General features: G+C 43.1%; 1 protein-coding gene across 1 annotated transcript in view; it reads right to left on the reverse strand.

Moving 5' to 3' along the window:
* TPH2 (tryptophan hydroxylase 2) overlaps positions 1-23,606 on the reverse strand; it is a 95,679-nt gene that overhangs the window by 30,718 nt on the left and 41,355 nt on the right. The window contains exon 8 of the mRNA XM_046012910.1: positions 9,069-9,195. Within this exon, the coding sequence (XP_045868866.1) occupies positions 9,069-9,195 (127 nt within the window). The remainder of the gene's footprint in view (positions 1-9,068; positions 9,196-23,606) is intronic.

Here is a 23,606-nt window from a genome sequence, read left to right on the forward strand (position 1 = left end):
TAAAGCACAAACAGAACCTTATATTATTAATTTCCTGACAATCCTATTCTGGGGGAAAAAAAAAATTAAGTTGGTGACCAGTTCTCTGTTCACAATGAATACCCTTTCAAAAGTCATTCTAGACCTGTATCTCCTAAACTTTGTTCCTTGGAATATTAAAAGCTTAGGATGCTAATATGCGTTCCATAAAGGATGCTAATATGCATTCCCACAGAGAGCCTTCTGTGGGGCGCCTGGGTGGTTCAGTGGGTTAAGCCACTGCCCTTGGCTCAGATCATGATCTCATGGTCCTGGGATCAAGCCCCATATCAGACTCTCTGCTTAGCAGGAAGCCTGCTTCCCCCACCCACCCACCCACCCCTGCCTCTCTGCCTACTTGTGATCTCTGTCAAATAAATAAATAAAATCTTAAAAAGAGAGAGAGAGAGAGACTTCTGCAACCATATAATGTATTTCCTTAATTCTCAAGTTCACTGTTTTCACATTTTAACATTTCCAAAATGAAGCTTCATCTTACAATGCTAAAAACTATTAACTAAATCCGTTTTCCCCTTAAAAGAAAAAGAAACCATTAAATTAAGGGTATATTTTATAACCAATGACCAATGACCTCTTAAAATGGATGAAACATGGTAGGTTTGGAGAAATAATTTTTGTATTACCTGTGGAGATTCACCCTGCACATTACCACATTAAAGTCTCTGAAAAGTCCTATACTCTACAAACAAAGCTATTTTCTTTGTTTGACTCAATGTCTTCCAAATATATTTATCCACAGATCCCTTCTTTTCTAGAACTCATAATAACATTTCCTGAGACTAATGTTCTGGGAACACATTCTGGGAAAGACCACTGATTCTTTTATTACCCTTGGCCAAGACTCTTTGCTCATCAGCTTTCCAAGACCCAGGACAGGAACCTTCAATCAAAAGTGAAGGTACAGGGGCACCTGGGTGGCTCAGTGGGTTAAAGCCTCTGCCTTCGGCTCAGGTCGTGATCTCGGGGTCCTGGGATCGAGCTCCACATCAAGGCTCTCTGCTCAGCGGGGAGCCTGCTTCCCCCTATCTCTCTGCCAGCCTCTCTGCCTACTTGGATCTCTATCTCTCTCTGTCAAATAAATAAATTCTTAAAAAAAAAAAAAAAAGTGAATGTTTCAGGGTCGACAGAACTGAATGGATGACCCAAACTCTCTGTAGAGAGAAGATTCCAACTAGGCCAGAGGCCAATTTATTCTGCTTGGAAACATCTGTGGTGTATTCATACTGATTGCTTTCTCCACAAATGATACACAGCTTTGTCTGCTTCGAATGCCTTTATGACGTGAGAAATGAATAGACAGAATTGAAGCCCTCTGCGTGGTGGCATGGGATGCACCATTGGGTGAGAGACACCCCTGCACCTTGCCCAACATTTGGAGGGAAGAGAAATTAATATTTTTCCAGAACCGGTTCCTAAATTCACTTCATCAGCAAGTTACTGTTTGTGCATTCCCATAAAATTGAATAAAATAAGTCATATGGCCACAGAGCAGGCAGCAGGAGAGTTTGGGCACAGACACTCAAAATGGAACCAATGACATGGCTCTAACTGATGGCAAGCGCCCATTCGTAGGCCCATACTAAGTCTTAAAGAAACGCATCTCCTACCACACAGTATTTATCTGCCAATACCCTATTAATCCAGTTTGTAGAAAAAGTATTGAAATATGGAAATAGGACTGGAAGATTACCATGTGCCTTTTGAAAGACAGACTCAAGCCCTGTCTAACGGGCCCACCTGTCTTGAAGGCCAACTGATTCTCCTAGACTAACAGCATTGACATTGCATGGGATCTTGTCAGAAACGCCAGATCTCAGGCCCCATTCCAGACCTACTTGATCAGAATCTGCCTCTTTGCAAGATCTGTGGGTTATTTTATAGACATTATGATTTGAGCAGCATTTTCTGACTTCCCGATTATGACTCATCGGGGCCCGGATGTTGTGAAGCTAGATGTTCACTTGCAAAGATGGCTAAATGGCAAGTTATTTTTGTCTACTAGGCATGCAAATGCTTTCTGCCCAGTAGGAAAGACACCCTTAAGATTATGGGCGGGGGGTGCTGCCCTGTGGAATATAAACCATTTTGAACCTATTCCAGAATTCTCTTTCGGGGGTGACATGATCTCAGCTCCCCCCCCAATTTATCATCCTGCTTTTCCCTCATTAATGAGTTAAATAAACCTTTGACACATGCTCCGCACACACACAAGCATGCTTGTAACTGTTGACGGTTTAATTCAAACCCAGTCATCTCTTGACAGAGAAGGAATACTATCTCCAGTGAACACCGCAACAGCCACCCTTTCTTGGGAAAAATCATCAGCAAACAATAATTAAGAACATCCGCTCTGACAGAGAGATGAATCTAGCAAAGGTTTGTCCCTCAAGGATGGTAGGTTTAATGTATAATCTAACTTCAGATACAAAGACTGGCAACTGAGAACCTGTAGTTCTGTTCTGCCTTGCAGACATGGTGTGCAGCCGAAGAACATTTTGTTTTGTTTTTAATTTTTGGATTTGAAGGCCTTTAGGTGTAATGTGTATTCTCCGGTTCTCCACAGGCTCCTATCCTCCTTATTACGTGTATCAGGCTGCTTCACACAGGTTTGCTACCTAGCTGGCCCCTGAAGGCATAGAAGTCTACACCCCTTAAAGAAGGCACTAATCTATTAAATCCACTTAAGCCGGCACTACAGTGGGAAATGGCTTGCCTTGAAATCATAGCACACTCGAAGGAGCCCTTATTGGGAATATTTTTGCATATCTATCATACACAGACCCTGGACAGCTATGACAAGTATAAAAAGAGTGCAGCTGCCAAAACCAGTGGCTTTATTCATTATCCACCGGAGGACAAATTAGTTACAGGTATAACAATGCATTTGAAATACATTTACTAAGCATCATCATCAATTTCTCCAGATACAGAAGAGTTTCATTTAAATGGCTCTCCGAGCACAGAAACCACTGCTCGCAGAAACAGCGGAGATAACTTCATTCTCAACACTGAGCATTACGGAAATGTCAAAAGAAATATGCAGAAATGCAGCAAGAAGAAGCAGTCTAGTGATAGGCAATAGCCTGGTCCCTCTGAAACCAAACCCAGGAGTCCAAAAGCGGCTCTGACAAGACAGAGTGTAGTGGGGCCAATCCGTCCTAGTGGACGTTGCTTTCTTCCTTGGATGGACGGACTTGTTGACAGCACATCACAGAAGGTTCTCAAGCATCTGCCTTCACAGGCGTGACTCTCCGTTTTATAAGCACTTAAATTCACTCAACAAGGAAAAGCAGGCACTACCCAAACAGAGTCATTAATAATATAAATCTCACCTAGAGGAAAAGAATAATACGGCCTGTCTCATTGCGCTGCATAAATACTGATTTCCGCGGTTTTCCATTTGTCCTCTCTATGGATTTTTCTCCTTTGGTACATCTCATCTCTCATTTTACTCCAGTACTTCTTCAGGGGACTTAATGGGAACAACTTTGAGGAAATCAGCTCGTAACTCCTCCATTTCTCATCTGGACAGCTATGAGGCCTCGCCAACCATCACCATCCCGCCACCACCGGACTTGCCACACTTCCCACCAAGGCCTTAGTTAGCCCTTGATCTCTTAGTCTTTCTACCTGGGTCACTGAACTGGGCATTTAGCTACACTATATGGCTTGAGGGTCATGAATATATGTGATCGATAGGTTATTTATCTCAGGGTTTACTTTGCAATTGTCTGGCTGGAATCTGTGTTTTCTTTCAAAACCACCTTCCAGTAGTTTTCCATTCACTTTGTTTTTCGCAGAGAGACGGGGTGTGGTTTCAGAATTCAAGAGCAGTTTTAGTAGCGTTTCAGGGAAAATCTCCCTAGCCTCCTCACTCTGCGGGATTCCCTTCCATACTCCCCACATCACACAGAATAAAGCTTTCGAATTTCTCTTTGGCCTGCAAACCACTCTTCAAAGTAAACGGGCAGTTTATAAAACCGGAAGGAATGAGAGGAACGGGAACTGCAAGGCTTGGGAGAGGCAGGAACTCACCGGGAGTTGGGGGTGGAGACTGCTCAGACAAGACCCTCAAAAGAGAAATGAGTGGATTAGGCAAAACTGTGGTGAGCAGGGCTCCCCCCCACCACCAACTCTCCCCTGTGTTTAGAAGAGATTCAGAATCTTTTGTGTTAAGGTCTTTTGCAAGTTTATACTCACTTGGGTCTGTCTGTCTGTTTGTTTGTTTGTTTGCTTGTTTGTTTTAACTGTCAAAGCTACTGTAAGATTCCAGCAGGCTGGCTACCTCTGGGGACACTTGATCCTCCTTAACCTGTCAGCAGTTACTTTTTTGTTTTTGTTTTTTTTTTTTAAAGATTTTATTTATTTATTTGACAGAGAGAGAGAGAGGGATCACAAGCAGAGAGGCAGGCAGAGAGAGAGGGGAAGCAGGCTCCCTGCTGAGCAGAGAGTCCCATGCAGGGCTCGATCCCAGGACCCCGAGATCATGACCCCAGCCGAAGGCAGAGGCTCAACCCACTGAGCCACCCAGGCGCCCCACCAGTTACTTCTTACATACAAATGAATCTGTCTGCTGGCCCCTTCTCCCAATTCTGAATCCCAGTCTCCACCACTGAACTCAGAACTCAAACATATTCCTAAGGTTCACCTTAAATCCACTTCTGCATGGCTCTCTTAATAAAAGCTGGGGGCCCCTGGGTGGCTCAGTTGGTTGGGTGTCTGACTCTGGATTTTGGCTCAGGTCAGGATCTCAGAATCAAACTCCATGTCGAGCTCTGTGCTCAACTCAGAGTCTGCTTGAGAGTCTCTCTCCCGCTCTGCCTCTGCCCCTCCCCACTGCTTCCACTCTCTTAATTAATTAGTTAATTAAATTTAAAAAGAGAAAAGCTGACACTGACTCTGGGTTTTCCCTATTTTTGTGTGCAAGGTCATGTGTTCCTTGATGCAAGTACTACCTTTTTGTCCTTTTCCTATTCCTACCTCATGGTACCTAGGGCTCTTCAGCCATTTAAAGACTAACCATTGATTGGTTTTTCAGAGATGCAGGTATATTCCAGGAAGAAGGCAGTGAAAAAGAGGAGAGAGAGAGACATGATTAATGACCTAGTGATCTCTAACAGATGGAGGCTGTTGGAGCTAGGGCAATCCATAGCTAATGGTACTAAAATTATGCTAAGGAATTTAAGTTCCAAAAGAAAACTTGTTCACACTACAAATGTACTGGTCCTAGCAGAACAGGTTTCAAGGTACAAGTTTTTGCTCTTTCTTGCCAGTGTAAGAATAGAAACAAAGAATAATGCCCCCCGCCCCTGCCAAAGATGTCCTGCCCTCATCCCTAGAATATATTCTCCTTCCAGATATAGTTAAGAATACGGACCTTGGGGGTGCCTGGGTGGCTCACTGGGTTAAAGCCTCTGCCTTCGGCTCAGGTCATGATGCCAGGGTCCTGGGATCGAACCCTGAATCAGGCTCTCTGTTCCACAGGGAACCTGCTTCCTCCTCTCTCTCTCTCCCTCGCCTGCCTCTCTGCTACTTGTGATCTCTATCTGTCAAATAAATAAATAAAAATCTTTTTAAAAATACGGACCTTGAAATGGGGAGCTAATTGTGAATTATCCAAGGGGGGGTCCAATCTAACCACGTTAAGTCCTTAAAAGCAAAAAACCTTTCCCAACTTTAGCCAGTGAAGGAAGATGTGATAGTGGAAGAAAAATCAGAGAGATGCAACACTGGTGGCTTGAAGACAGAGGAAGAGGGCCATGAGCCAAGGAATGCAGGAGGCCTCTAGATGCTGAGAGAAGCAAAGAAACAACTTCCCCCTGAGGGGCCTCCAGAGAGGAACACAGCCCTGCTCACGCCTTAATTGTAGCTCAGACTTCTAAGCTTACGAAACTGTAATATAACAAATTTGTGATGTTTTAAGTCACCTATAATTTGTTCATGGTAGTGATAGAAAACTAATACAAAAGGCAATCCTCATTTTCTGCATGGCCCTGTAAAGTGGTGAATAGGAATTTACCGTCAGACCCCCAAACCAGGGAGATTTCTTACTCTGGCTGAAACTGTCGCTCCAGTCCCTTCCCCCTCTGCCACTTGGCTAACTTGGTCGTCTTTCAAGATTCTGCATCAACTTTCTCTCCTGTGAAAAGTCTTAGTTTTACCAATATAGGCTATAAATTTCCCAGATGTGAGGCCCATGTTATATTCTTGGTGAATGTTAGTTTAAATGATGGACTTAAGTATCATTTGATGGAGTGTAAAAATAATGCCCAGTAAAACTACTTTCTTGTCACTGCTTTTACGAAAGGAATAAGATCCCTTGCTAGGGTCCACCTACATTCACATCCATTAAGTCCTACCTTATTCCTTCTTCTCCTCTCTTTGGACACACACACACACACACACACACACACAGCCTGGCAGAGTTGAATCCCAGTTGGTGACTGTTCAGAGTCAGATAAGAAAGGAATACATGCATCCCTGATGACGAGTGCAAGCTGTAGGGGGTCAAAGACTGAAACCAGAAAGTTGCAAGGGAAATTTCCAAGGCACAGAAGCTTCTTAAAATGTGGAGATTAAAGACAGAGCCAAGGTCTGAGAATTAAATAACAGAACTCAGCGGTATGCTAGTTTTAAAATATGTCTACAAATACTCCGACACTCTTTTCTCCAAAAGGTGGAGACTAATTTCCCTCCCCCTGAACATGGGCTAGAGGGAGTCCCTTCTCATGAGCACAGTATGGATGACATGAACAACGTGTGATCACGTCACAGAAAGTCATTACAACTTCCTTCCCTCGATCTCTCTCTTCTCTTTCCCACCCCCAACCCCCCTATTACTTGCTCTAGAGGAAGTGATTTGCCAATGGCCACATGAGTGAACTGTCTTGGCAGAAGATTCCTAAATCTTCAGACAACTGCAGACCCAGTTTACATCTTTTTTTTTTTTAAGATTTTTATTTCTTTATTTGACAGAGAGAGAGAGAAGGAGAAAGCAAGCACAAGCAGGGGGAGCAGCAGGCAGGGGAGAAGGAGGTTCCCTGAGCAAGGAGCCTGATCTCAGGACCCTGGGATCATGACCTGAGCCAAAGGCTTAACGGACCGAGCCACCCGGGCACCCCCCTCCCCGACCAGCCCACATCTTGACAGAAACCACTGGATGAGTCCCTGAGCCAGAACCACTCAGCTAAGTTGCTTTCAAATTTCCAAACACAGAAACTATGAGATAATAAATGTTCGCTGTTTCCAGCCACTACGTTTTAGAGTTATTTGTTATGCAGTAATAGATAGCCAATATACATGAGACACAGTCCCTCGGGCAGAGGTTGCAAATTGGAAGTCAAGATCCTGATTCAGTCTGCAAATATATTTTCCTCAGCTCATCATGTTTTTTATGAGCCAAAATTTAAAAATCATTTAAATTCATTTAGAAACCTAGATTTCCAGTCTCTCTCAAAGATGTGGAGATCTGGCAACACAAAGGCCTGAGTTCCAGTCTGGCAGAAGTGAGTGAGAACTGAGGCCTGGCCTTCTGCTGTAGGCTCTCCCAAGCTCCCACTAACCCTGCTAGCTATTCACCTCTACGCCGCGGACACTAACAGCATATGGCTTTTGTACTGCTCCTTCTCTTGTATTAGAAAAACATTTCTCATTTCTTATACCTCTGAAAAACTAGGAAGCAAAAGATAAACTGAAAGGGCTTATGTGTCTTAAGAAATCTGAGAGGACAGGGGGGCCCAGGTGGCTCAGTAGGTTCAGCATCTGACTTTGGCTCAGGTCATGATCTCGGGGTCCTGGGATTGAGCCCCACATTGGGCTCTCTGCTCCGCGGGAAGCCTGCTTCTCCTTATCTCCCCCTCACTCGTACATGCGCTCTCTCTCACATAAATAAATAAAATCTTTAAAAATTAAAAAAGAAAGAAAGAAGTCTAGGAGAACACTTATTTCTCAGTGGGAGAGAAGAATCTCCCTGCATGCCTAATATGCCATGATTGAACGTCTGTGTCAAAAACACACAACTTAAGATTCTAGAAGCTTTGTTCATATTAGGCAAATGGACTAGCCCCCATAAATGAGTTGGGTGAAGCAGCTCTTTCTCACCCTGGGCTCTTTGAAATGGGGTGAAGGTAAGGGTGATGAGTTTGCTAGACTTGGCTTTGAGCATCTTAAAGGAAGTCACCAACAGGACAGCTATCCTCTAATACTGTTTGTTGTTGAGAACATGAGAGCTCTCAAATCTTCTGGTTTTGTACTAACAGAAATTGCTTAGCTTCAGCTCCTTATAGCTGACTCACATCGTGTCTGACCACATCCGGATTGACTAATCAGAAATAACCGCAAGCACAACCCCTGCTTTTCCCTAAATGAATATATTATTTTTCCTGATGTCTCGAGAAAATAAACACTGAACTAGAACAAGTCAACGAATTTCAGCACACAAGCCAAATCTGGCCCACTGCCGGCTCTAATAAATAAAGTTTTATTGGAACACAACCATACTCATTCATTTCCATGTTGTCCACGGCTGTTTTTGCCCCATGGCAACTGAACTAAGTGTATGACAGACACCTTATGACCTGCAAGCCTAAATTTCACCATCTAGAGACACCTTCGTGGTTCAGTCAGTTAAGCGTCTGCCTTCAGCTCTGGTCATGATCCCAGGGTCCTGGGATGGAACCCCCAATTAGGCTCCCTGCTCAGTGGGGAGTCTGTTTCTCCCTCTGTCTGCCACTCCTCCTGATTGCATACACACTCACTCTGTCTCTCTGACAAATTAATAAATAAAATCCTCAAAAAAAAAATTTAATATGTAGCCAATCTTTGAACAAGAAGGATAAAATACAAATATTTTGATAGTTATAAGCTAAGAACACATTTTTCTTCAAAGGAACACAACATGGGAAACAGTGAAGTCACCACACCCTCTCCAGAATATTTGCCTTCTAATTCCTTGTCAATAACTCTAAAGCTTGCTTTACCTCACAAAGAGACATAAATAAGACAGTGTTTTAAATTGAAAATGAACTCACAGTGGCTAGTTTCTGAACATCTTCATCGGATGCTCCCAGAGAGGCCAGGCCTATTTCTTGTGAAAACTGAGCAAACTTAGGATCCGCAAGTAGTGGAACATGTCCCAGGAGTTCGTGACATGTGTCTCTGACAAGAAAAACATCATAAAAAAGTATTATACGAAAGGCTTTAAACTATTACTGGTAGAACAAGCTTAAAATCCTAACTGCAACCTGGATATTATAATTAATCACTGTGACCAAATTTCATCAAGTATAAGACTTCTTTTATCACCTTTTAACAGCTCTGAAACCCAGACACACCTTACAATCCATGGTGTCTTCAATTATATGATATCCAATATTTGTAATAAATAACAGCAACAACTATTTTCAAGAGCTTACCATATGTCCACCACTCAGTAAGTTGGGTTTTTTTTTTAAGATTTTATAAGAGAGAGAGCATGATCGGGGAGGAGAGGGCCAATCAGACTCCCTGCCGAACAGGGAGCCCAATGCAGGGCTCGGCCCCAGGACCCTGGGATCATGACCGAAGCTGAAGGTAGACAACCAACCAGCTGAGCCACCCAGGCACCCCACTGTAAGTGTTTTATGACATACACTATCCCTCGTAATCCTCAAGAGAAACTTAGTAAATTAAAGTACTTTAATAGTGCAAGATCCTAAAAGCAGGGACGGGCAATCTACAGTCACAGGACAAATCAGGCCCACCACCCGTTTATAAGTAAAGTTCAATGGAATACAGCCATAGCCCTTTTATTTATGTACTATCTAGGGCTCTTTTTAACTAAAACTGCAGGGTTGAATAGCTGTGACTAAGACCATATGGCCCGCAGAGCCTAAAATATTTACTAGCTCGCCCTGTGGTGATCAAGCCAAAATTTGAATCCAGCTTATGGTGACTTCGAAACTGTCGCTTTTAAAGCTTAAGTTGCACAGTCGGCCGTGTTGCACTTTGCAGACCCTGGCAAACAGCGGAGGATCATATCATCATCAAAGTGCCTTTCCCATCAAAGAGTTATCTGCCCATAACACAAGCAACTCCCTTGAACCTGCCCAGTGGAAAACCTTCCCAGTCCTCTGCTTTGGTTAGCCTGAACTAGGAAACAACAGACGCTTAGATCTGCTCTCATTTGCCCATGCTTCTATTTGGAGCCAAATGATTAGGCAAAGACAGGTATGTGTCACAGGGAAGCAAGGCAGATGCCTTCCTGAGTCATTGCCATGAATCACAAAGTGTTCCCTGATCCAGAGCTATACCGGAACGAATCCCTCTATGATTCTCTGGGAATGGATCAAAAAGTTGCAATACATTATTTTCCTGGCAAAAAGTAATTAGCCAGGTAGTATTTGAAAGATGTTTTCCTAATTTCACCTGGGATCCTCTCAAGCGTTTCACTTCAAGTAGATGCTAGAATATACGTGCCAGGGGCTGCCACTATGATTAAAAGTAGGAAGTATGCTGGGTGGTTCTGTGGTTGAAGCAAGTCAATGGCGGTCAAAGGCACAAGATCGATGCCCACATACAACAGATGGTATTACTCAATCTAAACATCTTGTTCCTGCAACTCAAACCACATACCTAGCCTTGGCCAGCCACTTCACAGGTACATTGGGTGGAACGGGGAGCCAAATGAGAACATGGAGACAGGACGCTAAAAGAAATTCCCAACGTATTCCCTGTCAACTGCGTGCTTTCTTTTTACACAAGACTGAATGCATGGAAGAGAACACATGCTTGTTGCTCTCCAATCCTATTACTTAAGGCAGAGAATCAGATTCAATGAATTTTAGGGTATAAAGAGAATTTAAATATTATCTGAGTCCTTCATATTAAAGATAGACAGGAAGAAAGAAAGAAAGCTAACATATTCTGAGCTCTTATTATGTGCTAGGTACCGTACTAAATGTTCATATCATATCAGTAATTTATCCTTATCTATATCTACAAAGAAGTCTTATGACTTCTTTGATAGGTGAAGAAACTATAATTCAGTAAATGTAAGCATCTTTCCAAGGTCACACTCTTAATAAGAGACACACAAGATTCGAAATCAAATTCCTCCGACTTAAAGGTGTGCTCTTCCTGCTGCATTGTTTTAACTAGCAGGTGTGGAGAAAATGGGAAGGGATAGGTCAGGGGGTCCCGCTTACAGTGTAGGGAGAGCGTTTAACGAAGCTGGCCAGGACAAGTGAAAATGTAGTCAGTATGTTACAAGTCTCTTTTCCTGCTACTCAGTGGCCCTCAATCTTCAAATTACTTGAGCAGCATTTTTAAAAATACCGGTGACCGAGTCCCATGTAAAACCAATTCAGTCTGACTCTCAGGGACAGACCAGAGCATCTGTATTGTTTCCAGAATTCTGAGGGTGCTACTAAGACACAGCCAAGGTAGAGACCCACTGTCATAACAGATGATACTAGGAGCTCTCCTAGCAGGCTTCAAACAGCAAGGAATTGGAACAAAAGCCAAAGGTGATTTTGTAATTTTGAGCTGCCCAAATTTAATTCCACTGAAATTACATCAGAATCCTGGGGCATAATGAAAGGTGGTGAAAGAAAGTTCACTAGATAGCTAATTACTCCTCCGTGTGCATTTGATTCAGTGAAAGCATCTGTGTTGGGAGTGGACCCCATCAATGCACTCTTGTGATCAGTTTTTTAAAAGGCCGTGCAGTCCACACTGATATTGGGATCAGAATCAAGTGGCCCACTGTGGATAAATTTGAATCCCTCCATTGTAGCCTATAATGTAAATACTAAAGCACCTCTACCCATCCAGGCAGAAAATATGACAATGATCATTCCAAAATTAAACCAGATGTCAAACTTTGGGGAAACACTGAAGATGGCGTAAAGAAAGTAGGTAAGCAGAAACTAAAATAGCAAGTATTGTGACCAAAACATATAGAAAGCTTGCTATGAGCCAGGCAGTGTGCTAAGGGCTTCGTCATGCGAGCGTGAGACAGGTCACGGCTACCGTGGCAGTGCATTCAGGGTGCAAGAATGGATTTACTTTTGAGCTTGTCAAATGCCCGAGGAAGGCTGCTGCACACAGTCTTATATGTACCTAGGTACGAACGGAATTCAAAAACGTACAGGTAGAAGGAAAAGTGAGAAGGTGGTAGCTAAAAAGGAAAAAAGAAGGAAAATACTAAGATCCAAAGACATTAAGGGGTCCATTCTCTGGAACAAAAAAAGGAGCTATCAGGATGACTGGGTGGCTCAGTGCGTTAAAGCCTCTGCCTTCCGCTCAGGTCATGGTCCCAGGGTGCTGGGATCGAGCCCCGCATTGGGCTCTCTGCTCCGCGGGGAGCCTGCTTCCTCCTCTCTCTCTGCCTGCCTCTCTGCCTAGTTGTGATTGCTCTCTGTCAAATAAATAAAATATTTTTTAAAAAAGGAGCTATCACCTAGATTTTAAGTCAACATGTTATTATCTGAAACCTGTAACTCAAAGCCAACCTAAGAGGTTTAATGGCATTCCAATGAAAAGGTAATCCAACTATTCGTGGAAGAGGATGAAAGAAAGGAGTTTGAAAGAATGAAATCATACAATATGGCAGAATATACTGTTTCATTAAGAATGAAAGTCTCGGGGTGCCTGGATGGCTCAGTCAGTTAAGCATCCAACTCGATTTCAGCTCACATCTTGAAATCAGGGCAATGAAATCAAACCCCATCCCTGGCTCCATGTTCAGTAGGGAATCTGCTTAAGATTCTCTCTCCTTTCTCTCTCTCTGCCCCTTCCCTCACTTCCGCCCATGCTTGCACTCTCTCTCTCTAAAATAAATAGGTAAGTCAAAAAAAAAAAAAAAAAAAGAATGAAAGCCTGAAGCAAGGTGTCTAATAAAATTACCGATGGAACAGGAGAGATGCCTTTTGCCCTGTTATAAGTAGAAATGATAGCATCTCACTAGTTTGTGTCCTCTTCTCAGTTCCATGTCCCTGTAGAGACCCTAAAACCACCACCCAGGCTCAGCGAGTGTGTGTGCACAGCATGGACAGTGAGCCTGCCTCTCATGGAGCCAAGGCTTTAAGCGCCTGTATTTCGAGACCAGAAGCAGGTTATCGTCTTTTATGACTGGTGAAGCCGTCTCAGAAATAAACTCTATCCCAGAGTCTTTGGCTTAGACACGGGATGTAGACAAAGGAAACTGAAGTGCCAAGAAACCCTTCAACCAAACAGCAAAGAAAGATGTTTAATGTTACTAACAAAAGCAATAATACTTAACTTCAGTAAGTCTCAATAGTTTCTCTGACACTGAAGGATTTAGAAGCTGGAGTTGACTCTGACTCAGAGACTGAAAGAGGCTCCAGATGTTTGGGAATCTGAAGGAAAAAGGCTGGGTCTTTTCTCCAACCTTTGTATCAGTCAGGTTCTGCTGGGCCGAAATCACGCGGTTTCGCCCTATTTTACAAAGCACAGCTGTTATTATGTCCCGCATATAAAGTAGTTCACGGTCCCTCCGTTGGTTGTGTCATCCACAGCTGGGACCCCTGAGTACCTAATTATGAACAGGTTTCCGAGGTGAGTCCACAACTATTGCCTTATCACACCAGATCGCTCTTAAAAGATTCAATTATTTGGCTATAATTGCACCTGTCAGCACATGCTGCCTCCAATCTCTACATCGGCAAACTTTTCTCTTTTTAACTCGCATCCCTTTGATGCATTTTCGCCTGAATAATGCTTTCAGAAGCCTTTTCACAAAAGCGCTCTGTTCCCTGGAAATGTAGGACCTTTCAAAACTGTTAACACTGTAAAACATCATGTCTCCTTTTGAGAAAAAAAAGAGAAAGAAAGAAAAAGAAAAGCTAGAGCTGATATCAGACTCTAAACTTTTGCTGCTCTAAATTGGAATCTTCTCTGATAAGCCCCGTTAGGAGGATTTTAAAGCCTGCTGAAATGGGCCCACAAAAGGGCCTGGGCAAAATGCCTGCGGGGAAATCTTAAATCATTCTAAGAAAGTTGCGATCATCTTGCTGTGGGGAAATAAGGGTCCTGGTTGTTACGTTCACATTCAAAAATGAGTCTGGCATTTTTTCTCCTCTTATCAGTTTTCAAAGCTGACTCCTCACGCTACATGTTGAACAACTCCTTTTTATTTCTGCTGTAAATTAAAGCCTTTAAGAAGCAGTGAGCCAGCATCCAACATTTGCTTCTTATCCCAAATCAGTGCATCTGTCTTTTAAATCATATTTCTATAGGTTTTGTTTGTTCTAAATGACACAGAAGCCAACACAGTAGCTAAATCATGAAGAGAAGGAAAGCAAGACCAGCGGCAGGGGTGGGGAGTTCGCATGGGTGAAAAGAAGCAGGAGGATGAGCTGGGAGGCAAAATCGGGTATCTCTTTCAGCTTTCACACAACATTTGGTGGGTGAGTGCAAGTAATCGGGATAACACTCTGGGACGCACTGAGAAGGGGGTGACTTGGTTTGTTTTCACTGCACCAAGGAGATGATAACGGGAATTAATTTGGTATCGAGGCAATTTTGCTTCAGCGCTTGCCTTGAACCCATATACAGAGTTCCTTTGGTTTAGATTTAAAATAGCATACTGCAAAATCTGGCTCAGATAAAATTCTAGGCAGCCCCTATGATCACTCCCTCTTCTATCTCTATCGCCGTGCAGATAAATAGATATGTGGCCCTCTTTCTAAGAAGCTGAGCACTTAGATATCGTCCTGGAGGAAATCTTCTTGATTTTTTTCCCTCCAGGAATCATATAGAAGGCCACCAGTGTTACTTTCCTTCACTACAATTCTTTCGAGACTGACAGAAGATATTATAGTGATCTTTCTTGAAATTTCCTTCAAGAAGCATTTATCGTATGCCTATTATGTACCAAGCACTACGTTAGGAAATGATACTTAAAAGTAAATAAAACATAATCCTAGAATAACTCTTAGCAGAGTCACGTTATGGTTCCATAAAAGGGCAAACAGCAAGTACTAACTTTCCTGATCCAGGGAGAGACATACTTTCTAGCTCTTACAAGTCCCATAAAAGGGCCACAAGGGAAACTGTGGCTGCGTCTCTAGTTCCCCTATCATCTCAGATCGTTCTTATTTCTGGAATAAATAAGAGATTTTTAATTCTTTCCCTGACGCCTCCCAAATCGCACTAAAGATTAAGGATGCAATATAACAGAATGGTTAAAAGTCTATCTGAAGTCAGATTCAAGTCCACGTTCCACATTCTACACAGGCAAAGGACTTAGAGAAGTTCTGTGCAAAAGGACTTTCTTCATCGATGGAAATATTTCATCTCTGCATGGTCCATTATGGTAGCCCTTTGGCACAGGTGGCTCCCAGACACTGGAAATGTGGCTAGCACTACTGAGGAACAACATTTATAGTGAATTTGATTTTAATTAATAAATTTAAATAGCCACGTCTCTACCATATTGGACAGCACAGATGTCTTGTTTTCTCATCTTTGGAATGGAAATTACATGGGTCCCTATCACATGGAGTTTTGTTTGTTTGGTTTTTTTAAGAAATTAGATTTTATCTTTTTTTTTTTAAGATTTTATTTATTTATTTGACAGAGAGAGAGACAGCAAGAGAGGGAACAAGAGCAGGGGAAGTGGGAGAGGGAGAAGCAGGCTTCCTGCTGAGCAGGGAGCCCAATGCAGGGCTTGATCTCAGGACTCTGGGATCATGACCTGAGCTGAAGGCAGATACTTAACAACTGAGCCACCCAGGAGCCCCTGTCATGGAGTTCTTAAACAATGTAGTAAGATAACACATTGAAAACATCAGTTCCCAACGAGTTATGTATTATTCATCATATTACATTGAATTATACTTACACCAACATCTATTTTGTACTTCAGTAAGGTTGCCTTTTGGAAGATATTTTCTCACTTAAACAAGAACTTGTAATCTTCTCCAGGACAGATGTCATGTCGTGGTCATCTTTGGATGCCTGGCATATAATAGATGCCCAATTTAACTGTCATTTAACCCAACCAAACAGAGCAGGGATGATGGGACTCCATGGCTCCATAAAGAGGTAAATCCAAGTGCATCCCAAGTACAGTTTTCCTAATATCTGGTGTAGCATCAGGGCATCAGACTAGGTCTGGGTTTTGCTATTTCCTAGTTGTGTGACCATAAGGAAATTACCTGACTGCCTTGAACTATGGATTTGCCACCTGTTAAACGGTGACAGTCCTGCCTACCTCATAAAGATGAGTGGAACGATGCCAGCCCAACAGAACATGTGTGGGAGAGGTCGGATCCCCTTCCTTCTCTTTTGCGGTATCTTCTGTACCTGTCAACAGACGTAATTCTCTGCCCAGCAGTGAAGACATCTGACCAGTGGTTGCCTCTTTCTTGCCTAAAATTCAATCACTTTGAATTTCTTCTTCTAAACTTGCAATTTAAAAATACAAATATTCCCGGAAAAAAAAAAAAAATTCTCCCAGGTCATCTCAGTCTTCCACACCTGAAAGCACAGAAATGGGCTTCCCCCTGACTACACGGCACTGAGGGAACGAGAACTATGGTTTGGGTGCAGCATTAATTTTTAGATGATGAGCACCACGCAAGGAAGGCAAACCTTGGAGGGTGGAGGTGGGAAAGGGATCCTGCTTTGAATCTGCAAATATATACGTATTTATATCCGAAAGCTTTACCCTCAGTCACGGTGGGTAACAGCCTAGAAGAACAGAAACAGCCCTAGCAGGCACTTAGATATAAGTTCGGTTTCAAAATGCACAGGTTTTAAATAATGTATAGTGCTTTTTTTTTTTTTTTCCCCATAGAATATCTATTGTTAGAGTGCTTGGGCTCTTGAGACAAAAGGCCCTGTAAAAAGTCTTAGGGGTTATTTCTGTTTTTAGGCACCTCACAAAATGAGACACAATTTTATAATTGAAAACTCAGGAGTCCAGGTCTAGGACCATACGTGGCCTTGTAACTAGGCTGAAATTTTATGAGGTCCATCAGCCTCCGCATGAATTTAAGAGGAACCAAGAAAGAGTGGATCTATTTGGTATTTATATAAAGCTTTTTTTCTCTCTGCAAAGATCAAAGCATTATTTCATTATCCCTCACACAGAGAGGTTAAGTGGCTTGCCAACAGTCACGCTGAGAGCTGATAGCAGGCCTGGATTTCCAGGAAGCAGCGCGCAGGTCCTTCTGCCTAAGGACATGGACACAGCAGCCTCCTATCTGCATTTCTACCCTGGAGAGAGGAGCTAGCCTCTTCTTTCCAGTGAAAGAGGAGATGCCTCCTCTTGATAAATAGGGCAGGTTCCGGCCCTATGAAGATCAAAGGAGAGGGAGGGCTTCTAACAAAGACTGGTAGGGGGGCCAAACGCTAAATGGGACCTGCATAGCTCTAAACCACCCGAGAGACACAGACAGGGCTTAGGGTTCTAGCAAAGCAAGGGCCACCAAATTAAAGGAAGGGTGTTACTGTTGACTCTCTTACATAACATTTGTAAATTAGAAAAACCAAGAAAGAAGCTATTCAACTTCACAGGTAACAGGTTTTGAGTTTTCCTGTTTCATGGTACCCTTTAACATGGAATAGTGCCTAATCTCAGTCGCTGACACGACTACTTGAGTTTAAATCCTGACTTCCTTGCTCCCCACCGGCTGGGTGACCTTGGGCAAGTTGCTTAACCTTTCTGGGCCTCGGTTTCCTCATCCATAAACTCAGAATAATAACAGCAACAACTCCTCACAGCGCTGTTGTATTAAATGAGTTCAATCCATATACAACACTGAAAATCGTGCCTCGTCCATGATAGTCAATAAATACATACGTGTTGTTAAGAGAAAAAAAAAATACTGTTGTCACTTCTGCTCTACCGATATTGTTGTTGAAGTTATCTGTTAGTCTAGAAGGGACAACAATATTTTAGGTCTTAGAGCCTCTGTCTAATGTCTTAACTGGCCAGGGTAGAGCCCAAACCAAACATCTCCTGAGGGGGATGATGGCTGCTGTGCTGAGGGTGTGAGCTCTGGGTTTAAACTCAGGAAAAGGAGGCCAGATGGGATCGGCTCTCTGAGAACATGCCATCCTCTGAGACTCGCTAATCCTTACGCTTCTCTGCAATCCCAAATGGCAGCCGTGAGAACAGAGCGCAGAGGAGGCCAGGTGGCCAGGCAGGGAGCTCAGGGCTGCTCCCCCGTGTCCTCTGGGAAAGAGCAAGTTGAAGCTAAACTGAGCTCATAGGAATGAAGGTTAAACTCTCTAAAGTTCTAGTTTATCTTCCCAGTGTCGCAGTAAGACCTTGCTCAGACTCGCCTTCAGTGAGGCCAGATATTAAAAACACCTGAGGAGCACCTGGGTGGCTCAGTCGTTAAGCATTTGCCTCGGCTCAGGTCATGATCTGGGAGTCCTGGGATTGAGCCCCACACTGGGTTCCCTGCTCGGTGGGAGCCTGCTTCTGCCACTCCCTCTGCCCTGCTTGTGTTCCCTCTCTTGCTGTGTCTCTCTGTCAAATAAATAAATATTTTTTTAAAAAAATAAAAATTTTTTTAAAAATAAAAACACCTGAGACAGTCAGGGCTTATGTCAGACAAATCCACATGCCCAGAATCTCTCAGATGGCAGCAAGGAGGGAAAACTGAGACTGGAAAGATCCTCTTTTTCCACTCATTACAGACCTAGTGAGAGGCATCTGTTAGATCACGAGAGGGGCAGCCAAATTTTCTTATAAATGTGGAAGCCTACATCTTTACCTGCTGGTATTATTACTTAACAAATGAGGATTCATGTCTGAGCCACAAGAAAATAAATGACATCTTCTACCAGTTTTAGGGAGGGTTCTGTTCTAATAAGCAAGGGCTAAACATAAAATCCATTTACTTAGAAACAGATGAAAAATACTGTCAGAAATAATTCACTTTTATTTTTCTTGTAAAATTAAAACACAGCACCAATTATAAGAAAAATCACCTGAAGGCAAAGTCTTTCTTTAAACTTTAAAACAGTTGTATTTAAAAATAACATTAATTGCCCCTAAAATGTTCAACGGCAACAAGAAAGAATTTCTTTAATGCGAATGCATCCAGTGGTATTATGGCAACAGATGTTGCAATATTAGTCAATGGTGTCACAAATTATTTCCTAATGGTGGAAGTTTGCCCTTTGATTTGAAAAGTGACATACCAGGAAAGAGCAAAAGAAAATAAACACCCATCACTCTGTGCTGAATAATCAATCATGCCAACAGAGCTCAGAATCAGGGACTCCCTGACTAAAGAAGCTTATACTATGTTGAGCCAAATATATTTTTGTTACTAGTATGTTAAGCCCAACATCTGAAAATAAAATAGAATGAATATTTTTAAATGTTTTCACTGAAACATTGTTTAAAGGGATTCCTGGTGCGAGATCACATTATTACTCTGGCAAGGGTCCTTCTGGAACAATACAGAAACTGACCTCAAAGAATGTAGGTTTCTCTTCAGAATTCCTGGTTGCTTCTCCCCGAGCAATAGACAATGGGGGAGGGCCTGTGCTATGGATGTGTATTTCACCACTGCCCTGGGGAAACTTTAAAGTTTCAAAGGACACCCATTGCAGAACCATGAGGAATCTGGCCACCTCCATCCAGAAATCTAGGTCACAGTAGATCTGGACTATATTGAGGAGAACAAAACCAGATTATATGGGGGGGGAATATATATATACACACACATATGTGTATATATATATATATATATATATATATACATATATATATACACACACACATATGTATATATATATACACACACACACACACACATATATGTGTGTGTGTGTGTATATTTCCCCCCTATATAATATATAATATATTATTCCCCCATATGTGTGTGTATGTGCGTGTGTGTATATATATATATATATATATATATGATGAATGCCTTAGAAAATAGAGTCTGCTTGCCCTACCCTTCTTCATTCCTAAGATTTCAGTCAATCCACACAGCTTCTGAAGGAAAGCATAAAATTTGGCCCCAGGAGAATACAGTTCTCTCCAACTATATATCTCATTAACAAGCTCCGTGTTTCTAAGATACCTGGGCATCGGGACTATCGAAGTCACTGGAAATCATATATACAGGTACATGTGCACAGGCAAATTCAGTTAGCAGGTGCTCAACCTCCACCTTGCACAAAACACATTCAAGAAATCTGTAGGAACGGGCGCCTGGGTGGCTCAGTGGGTTAAGCCGCTGCCTTCAGCTCAGGTCATGATCTCGGGGTCCTGGGATTGAGTCCCACATCGGGCTCTCTGCTCAGCGGAGAGCCTGCTTCCCTTCCTCTCTCTCTGCCTGCCTCTCTTGTGATTTTTCTCTGTCAAATAAATAAATCTTTAAAAAAAAAAAAAAAGAAATCTGTAGGAACTATGAAGAATAGAGACCACAAATCCCTTCAAAGGGAAGGCCCAGGGAAAAAAGGCAAAAGACTAAAAGCAGAAATAGGGAGAGGGGAACATAGACCACACCTGAAAATCCAAAACACCTTCTGGAAACCAGAAGCCTGACGTCAGAGACCAAACCAGAGAGGGAGGGACAGATCCCTCCCTACAACTTGCTTCTCTTCCCAGTATGCCTCCTAAATTGACTCACCACCAGTCCAGCAAGAAGCTTTGAGAGACAAATCCAGAGATGCCGCTACCTCTCTGGTCCATACTCCTCTCTGGGGGAGGGGTACCCACTCGTGCCAGACGTGGACGACACATCCATGCACATGGCTGCCCCTGGAGGGGGCGCATCAGTGCTTGCCAGAAGGTGTCAATCTCAGAGAACTTCTTAATGCAGTAATTTAGATATTAGTTCAAATATAATTTAGAACACGTCACAGAATGACATTCTTGTTAAAGCTAAGGCCATGAGCTTCCCTGCCTTTTAAGTGGGACAATATTTGGGATTAGTTATCCAAAGGGGAGAAAATATACTTTTTTAGCACCCTGTAAAGTGCAGTTTCTTTCCTTCTTTCTCTCTCTCCCTCTCTGGTTCTTTCCCTCCTTTCCTCCCTTGCTCTTTTCCTCTCATGTGACTAAGGGGGAGGTAGGGACAACTTGCACACTTCCTTTTGTCCCTCTTCTTCAGCTTCACAGTGAATAATCACCTTCTGATTCTGAAACTATCTTTATCCCAAAACAAAATAGAGGAGCAGAATAGGTTGCCCCTTACTGGGCACGATGGAAAAGAGGACTCACGGCCCTCACAGCTGCAGTCGCTGCCCATAATCCTACCAGCGAAGGTTCAGGATTTTACCTGAAGACACTAAATGTGCAAAAAGGCCTTAGTCCTGGAAAGGTGTCCAGATCAGTCCCTGAAATCAGAGTAAAGCTACTGGGGAGAGTGGAGGGCACTCCCCAATACAGGGCTGCAGCATTTCAGAAAGAGGTCTGACCACCACAGCGTGCAGGCCCAGGACTTCAAATAACCCCATAGCATTTAGTCCCCTGTACGCCCTCCCTCCACGGATCTCAGGTTGGGTCTCTGAGTAGACCTTGAGCCTGACGCGTCCTGGTGGCAGTGCCAGTCATGGCTTCACCCTCCAAGGACTCAGTTCTCACCTTATGTGCCAGGTTTAGGGATCCCCTGCAACCTTGGTCTGATCTCCTTGTTTCTGCATTGCCTTTGTTAACTGACTTTGGGTTCATTATAGTCTTATGAAGGAGACTGAGACATGAACAGGTAATTACTACTCCGCATTGTAAGTACTAACATAGAAGAAGGTAAAGTGTTACAGGAACACCGAGCTCTGCCCAGACAAACTTCCACAGAGAAGGTTGTGACTGAGCTCTAACCCTAGAGAATTAAGAGGATTTTACTGGAGTCACTCCAGGCCGAATGAACCCCCTGCACTAAAGGGTGAAGGCATGAACCAGCGGGATCACTGGGATGGTAAGAAGTTCAGTGTGGCTGGGCATAAGGTTTTGGAGGAGGCAAAAGAGAAGCAGAAGATATGGTTTGATGAGATCAGACTTTATTCTCTATTTGCAACAAAGAACAAGTTAAACAAGGGAATTCTATACTGCATTTGTGTTTCAGAAAGGAAACAGGGTCTACAGACTGCTTCAAAGAGAAAATAAAGCAGTAATTCGGGGCACCTGGGTTGCTCCGTCGGTTAAGGGTCTGCCTTTGGCTCGGGTCATGATCCTGGGGTCCTGGGATAGAGTCCCATATTGGGCTTCCTGCTTAGCAGGGAGACTGATTCTCCCTCTGTCCTTCCCTCACCCACTCCTCCTCTCTGTCCCCCTGCTTGTGGGCTCTCTCTCTCAAATAAATAAATAAATAAATAAATAAATAAATAAATAAATAAAATCTTTAGGAAGAAAAAGAAAGAAAGCAATAATTGGTAGACAGACCAACAATGTTAACATGACCCATCAAATTTCTTCTAGAACAGTGGTTCTCCCTGGGGGCAGTGTTGCCCCCCTCAGGGGACATTTGGCAATATGTGCAGACATCCGTGGTTAAGTGGAAGGGTGCTCTTGACATCTAGTGGCTAGGGGCCAGACAAGCTCTTAATCATCCTACAATGCACAAGACAGCCCCCATAACAAAGAATTAGCTGGCCCAAAATATCAATAAGGCCGAGGAAGAGAAATCCTGTTCTAAAAGATGAGGTGGCCAGAGGGTGTGAGAAGACACAGCCACTGTGGATTTCCCCAAGAGTCAGAGAGGAGACGTGGAGATGGTGGACCTTCTCAAATGGCCCTTCTGCTACCATTCATGGGCCGGGTCATGCTCACACACCCAGGCGACTTGGAACTCTGTATCTTTCCCTCTCATTCCTCAGAGTGAGAAGGACTCACTTTTATTATTCTTTCTGGAACATTATTATATTATATATATATAATATTATATATTCTGGAATAATAATTGTAAGGGCCTATTTAGCCAGAGCGATTCCATCAGTTAAACAGTGATTTTGTTGTTTGTACTGTAAAACTTAAACTGACCCTTCCCCCCCTCCCAGGGGAATCCTACTTAAAAGCAAGTCCAGGAAGCCAGTAAAATATGGTCACCAGTCCCAGATAACAGAGCCCAAATACAAGGGTGGGTCAGGTCAGGTAGAGATAACAGAGCCGGGATGCAGGGATGAGTCAGGCCAGGTGGAGACATCCAATCAGTGGGGTGCGCATACTGTCTCCTTAGCTACCAAGGAGTGTGGGCCCTGCCTGTTGGGCGCCTTTTGGGTGCCAATTCTGACCAAGGTGATAGGCTGGTTCAAATAGCTACTATGGGGTGAATTGTAATTCAGTTGGCCACCCATGTGTGACCAACCACGACCGTGCAGCTTTCTCTGTGTGTTGCAATCTTATTGGCCACCTGTGTGTGGCCAGGCCCGACCACATGGCCTTTGCTCTATAAAAGTTAGTCTGTAAAGCAGGGAGGGGTCGCCCTCTCTGTAAGAGGTCGGTTTGATTCTCGATGCTTGGCGCGAAATAAAGCTTTGCTTGACCTTCCCTTTATATCAGTCTTGCTCCTTTGATTACAGACCTAACAATAATATTATTACTTCTGGAATAACCTTGAATTTGACCCAATTGATTTACATAAAGGAAATTA

The sequence above is a fragment of the Meles meles genome, chromosome 7 (assembly GCF_922984935.1).
Source record: "Meles meles chromosome 7, mMelMel3.1 paternal haplotype, whole genome shotgun sequence".
Lineage (NCBI taxonomy): Eukaryota > Metazoa > Chordata > Mammalia > Carnivora > Mustelidae > Meles > Meles meles.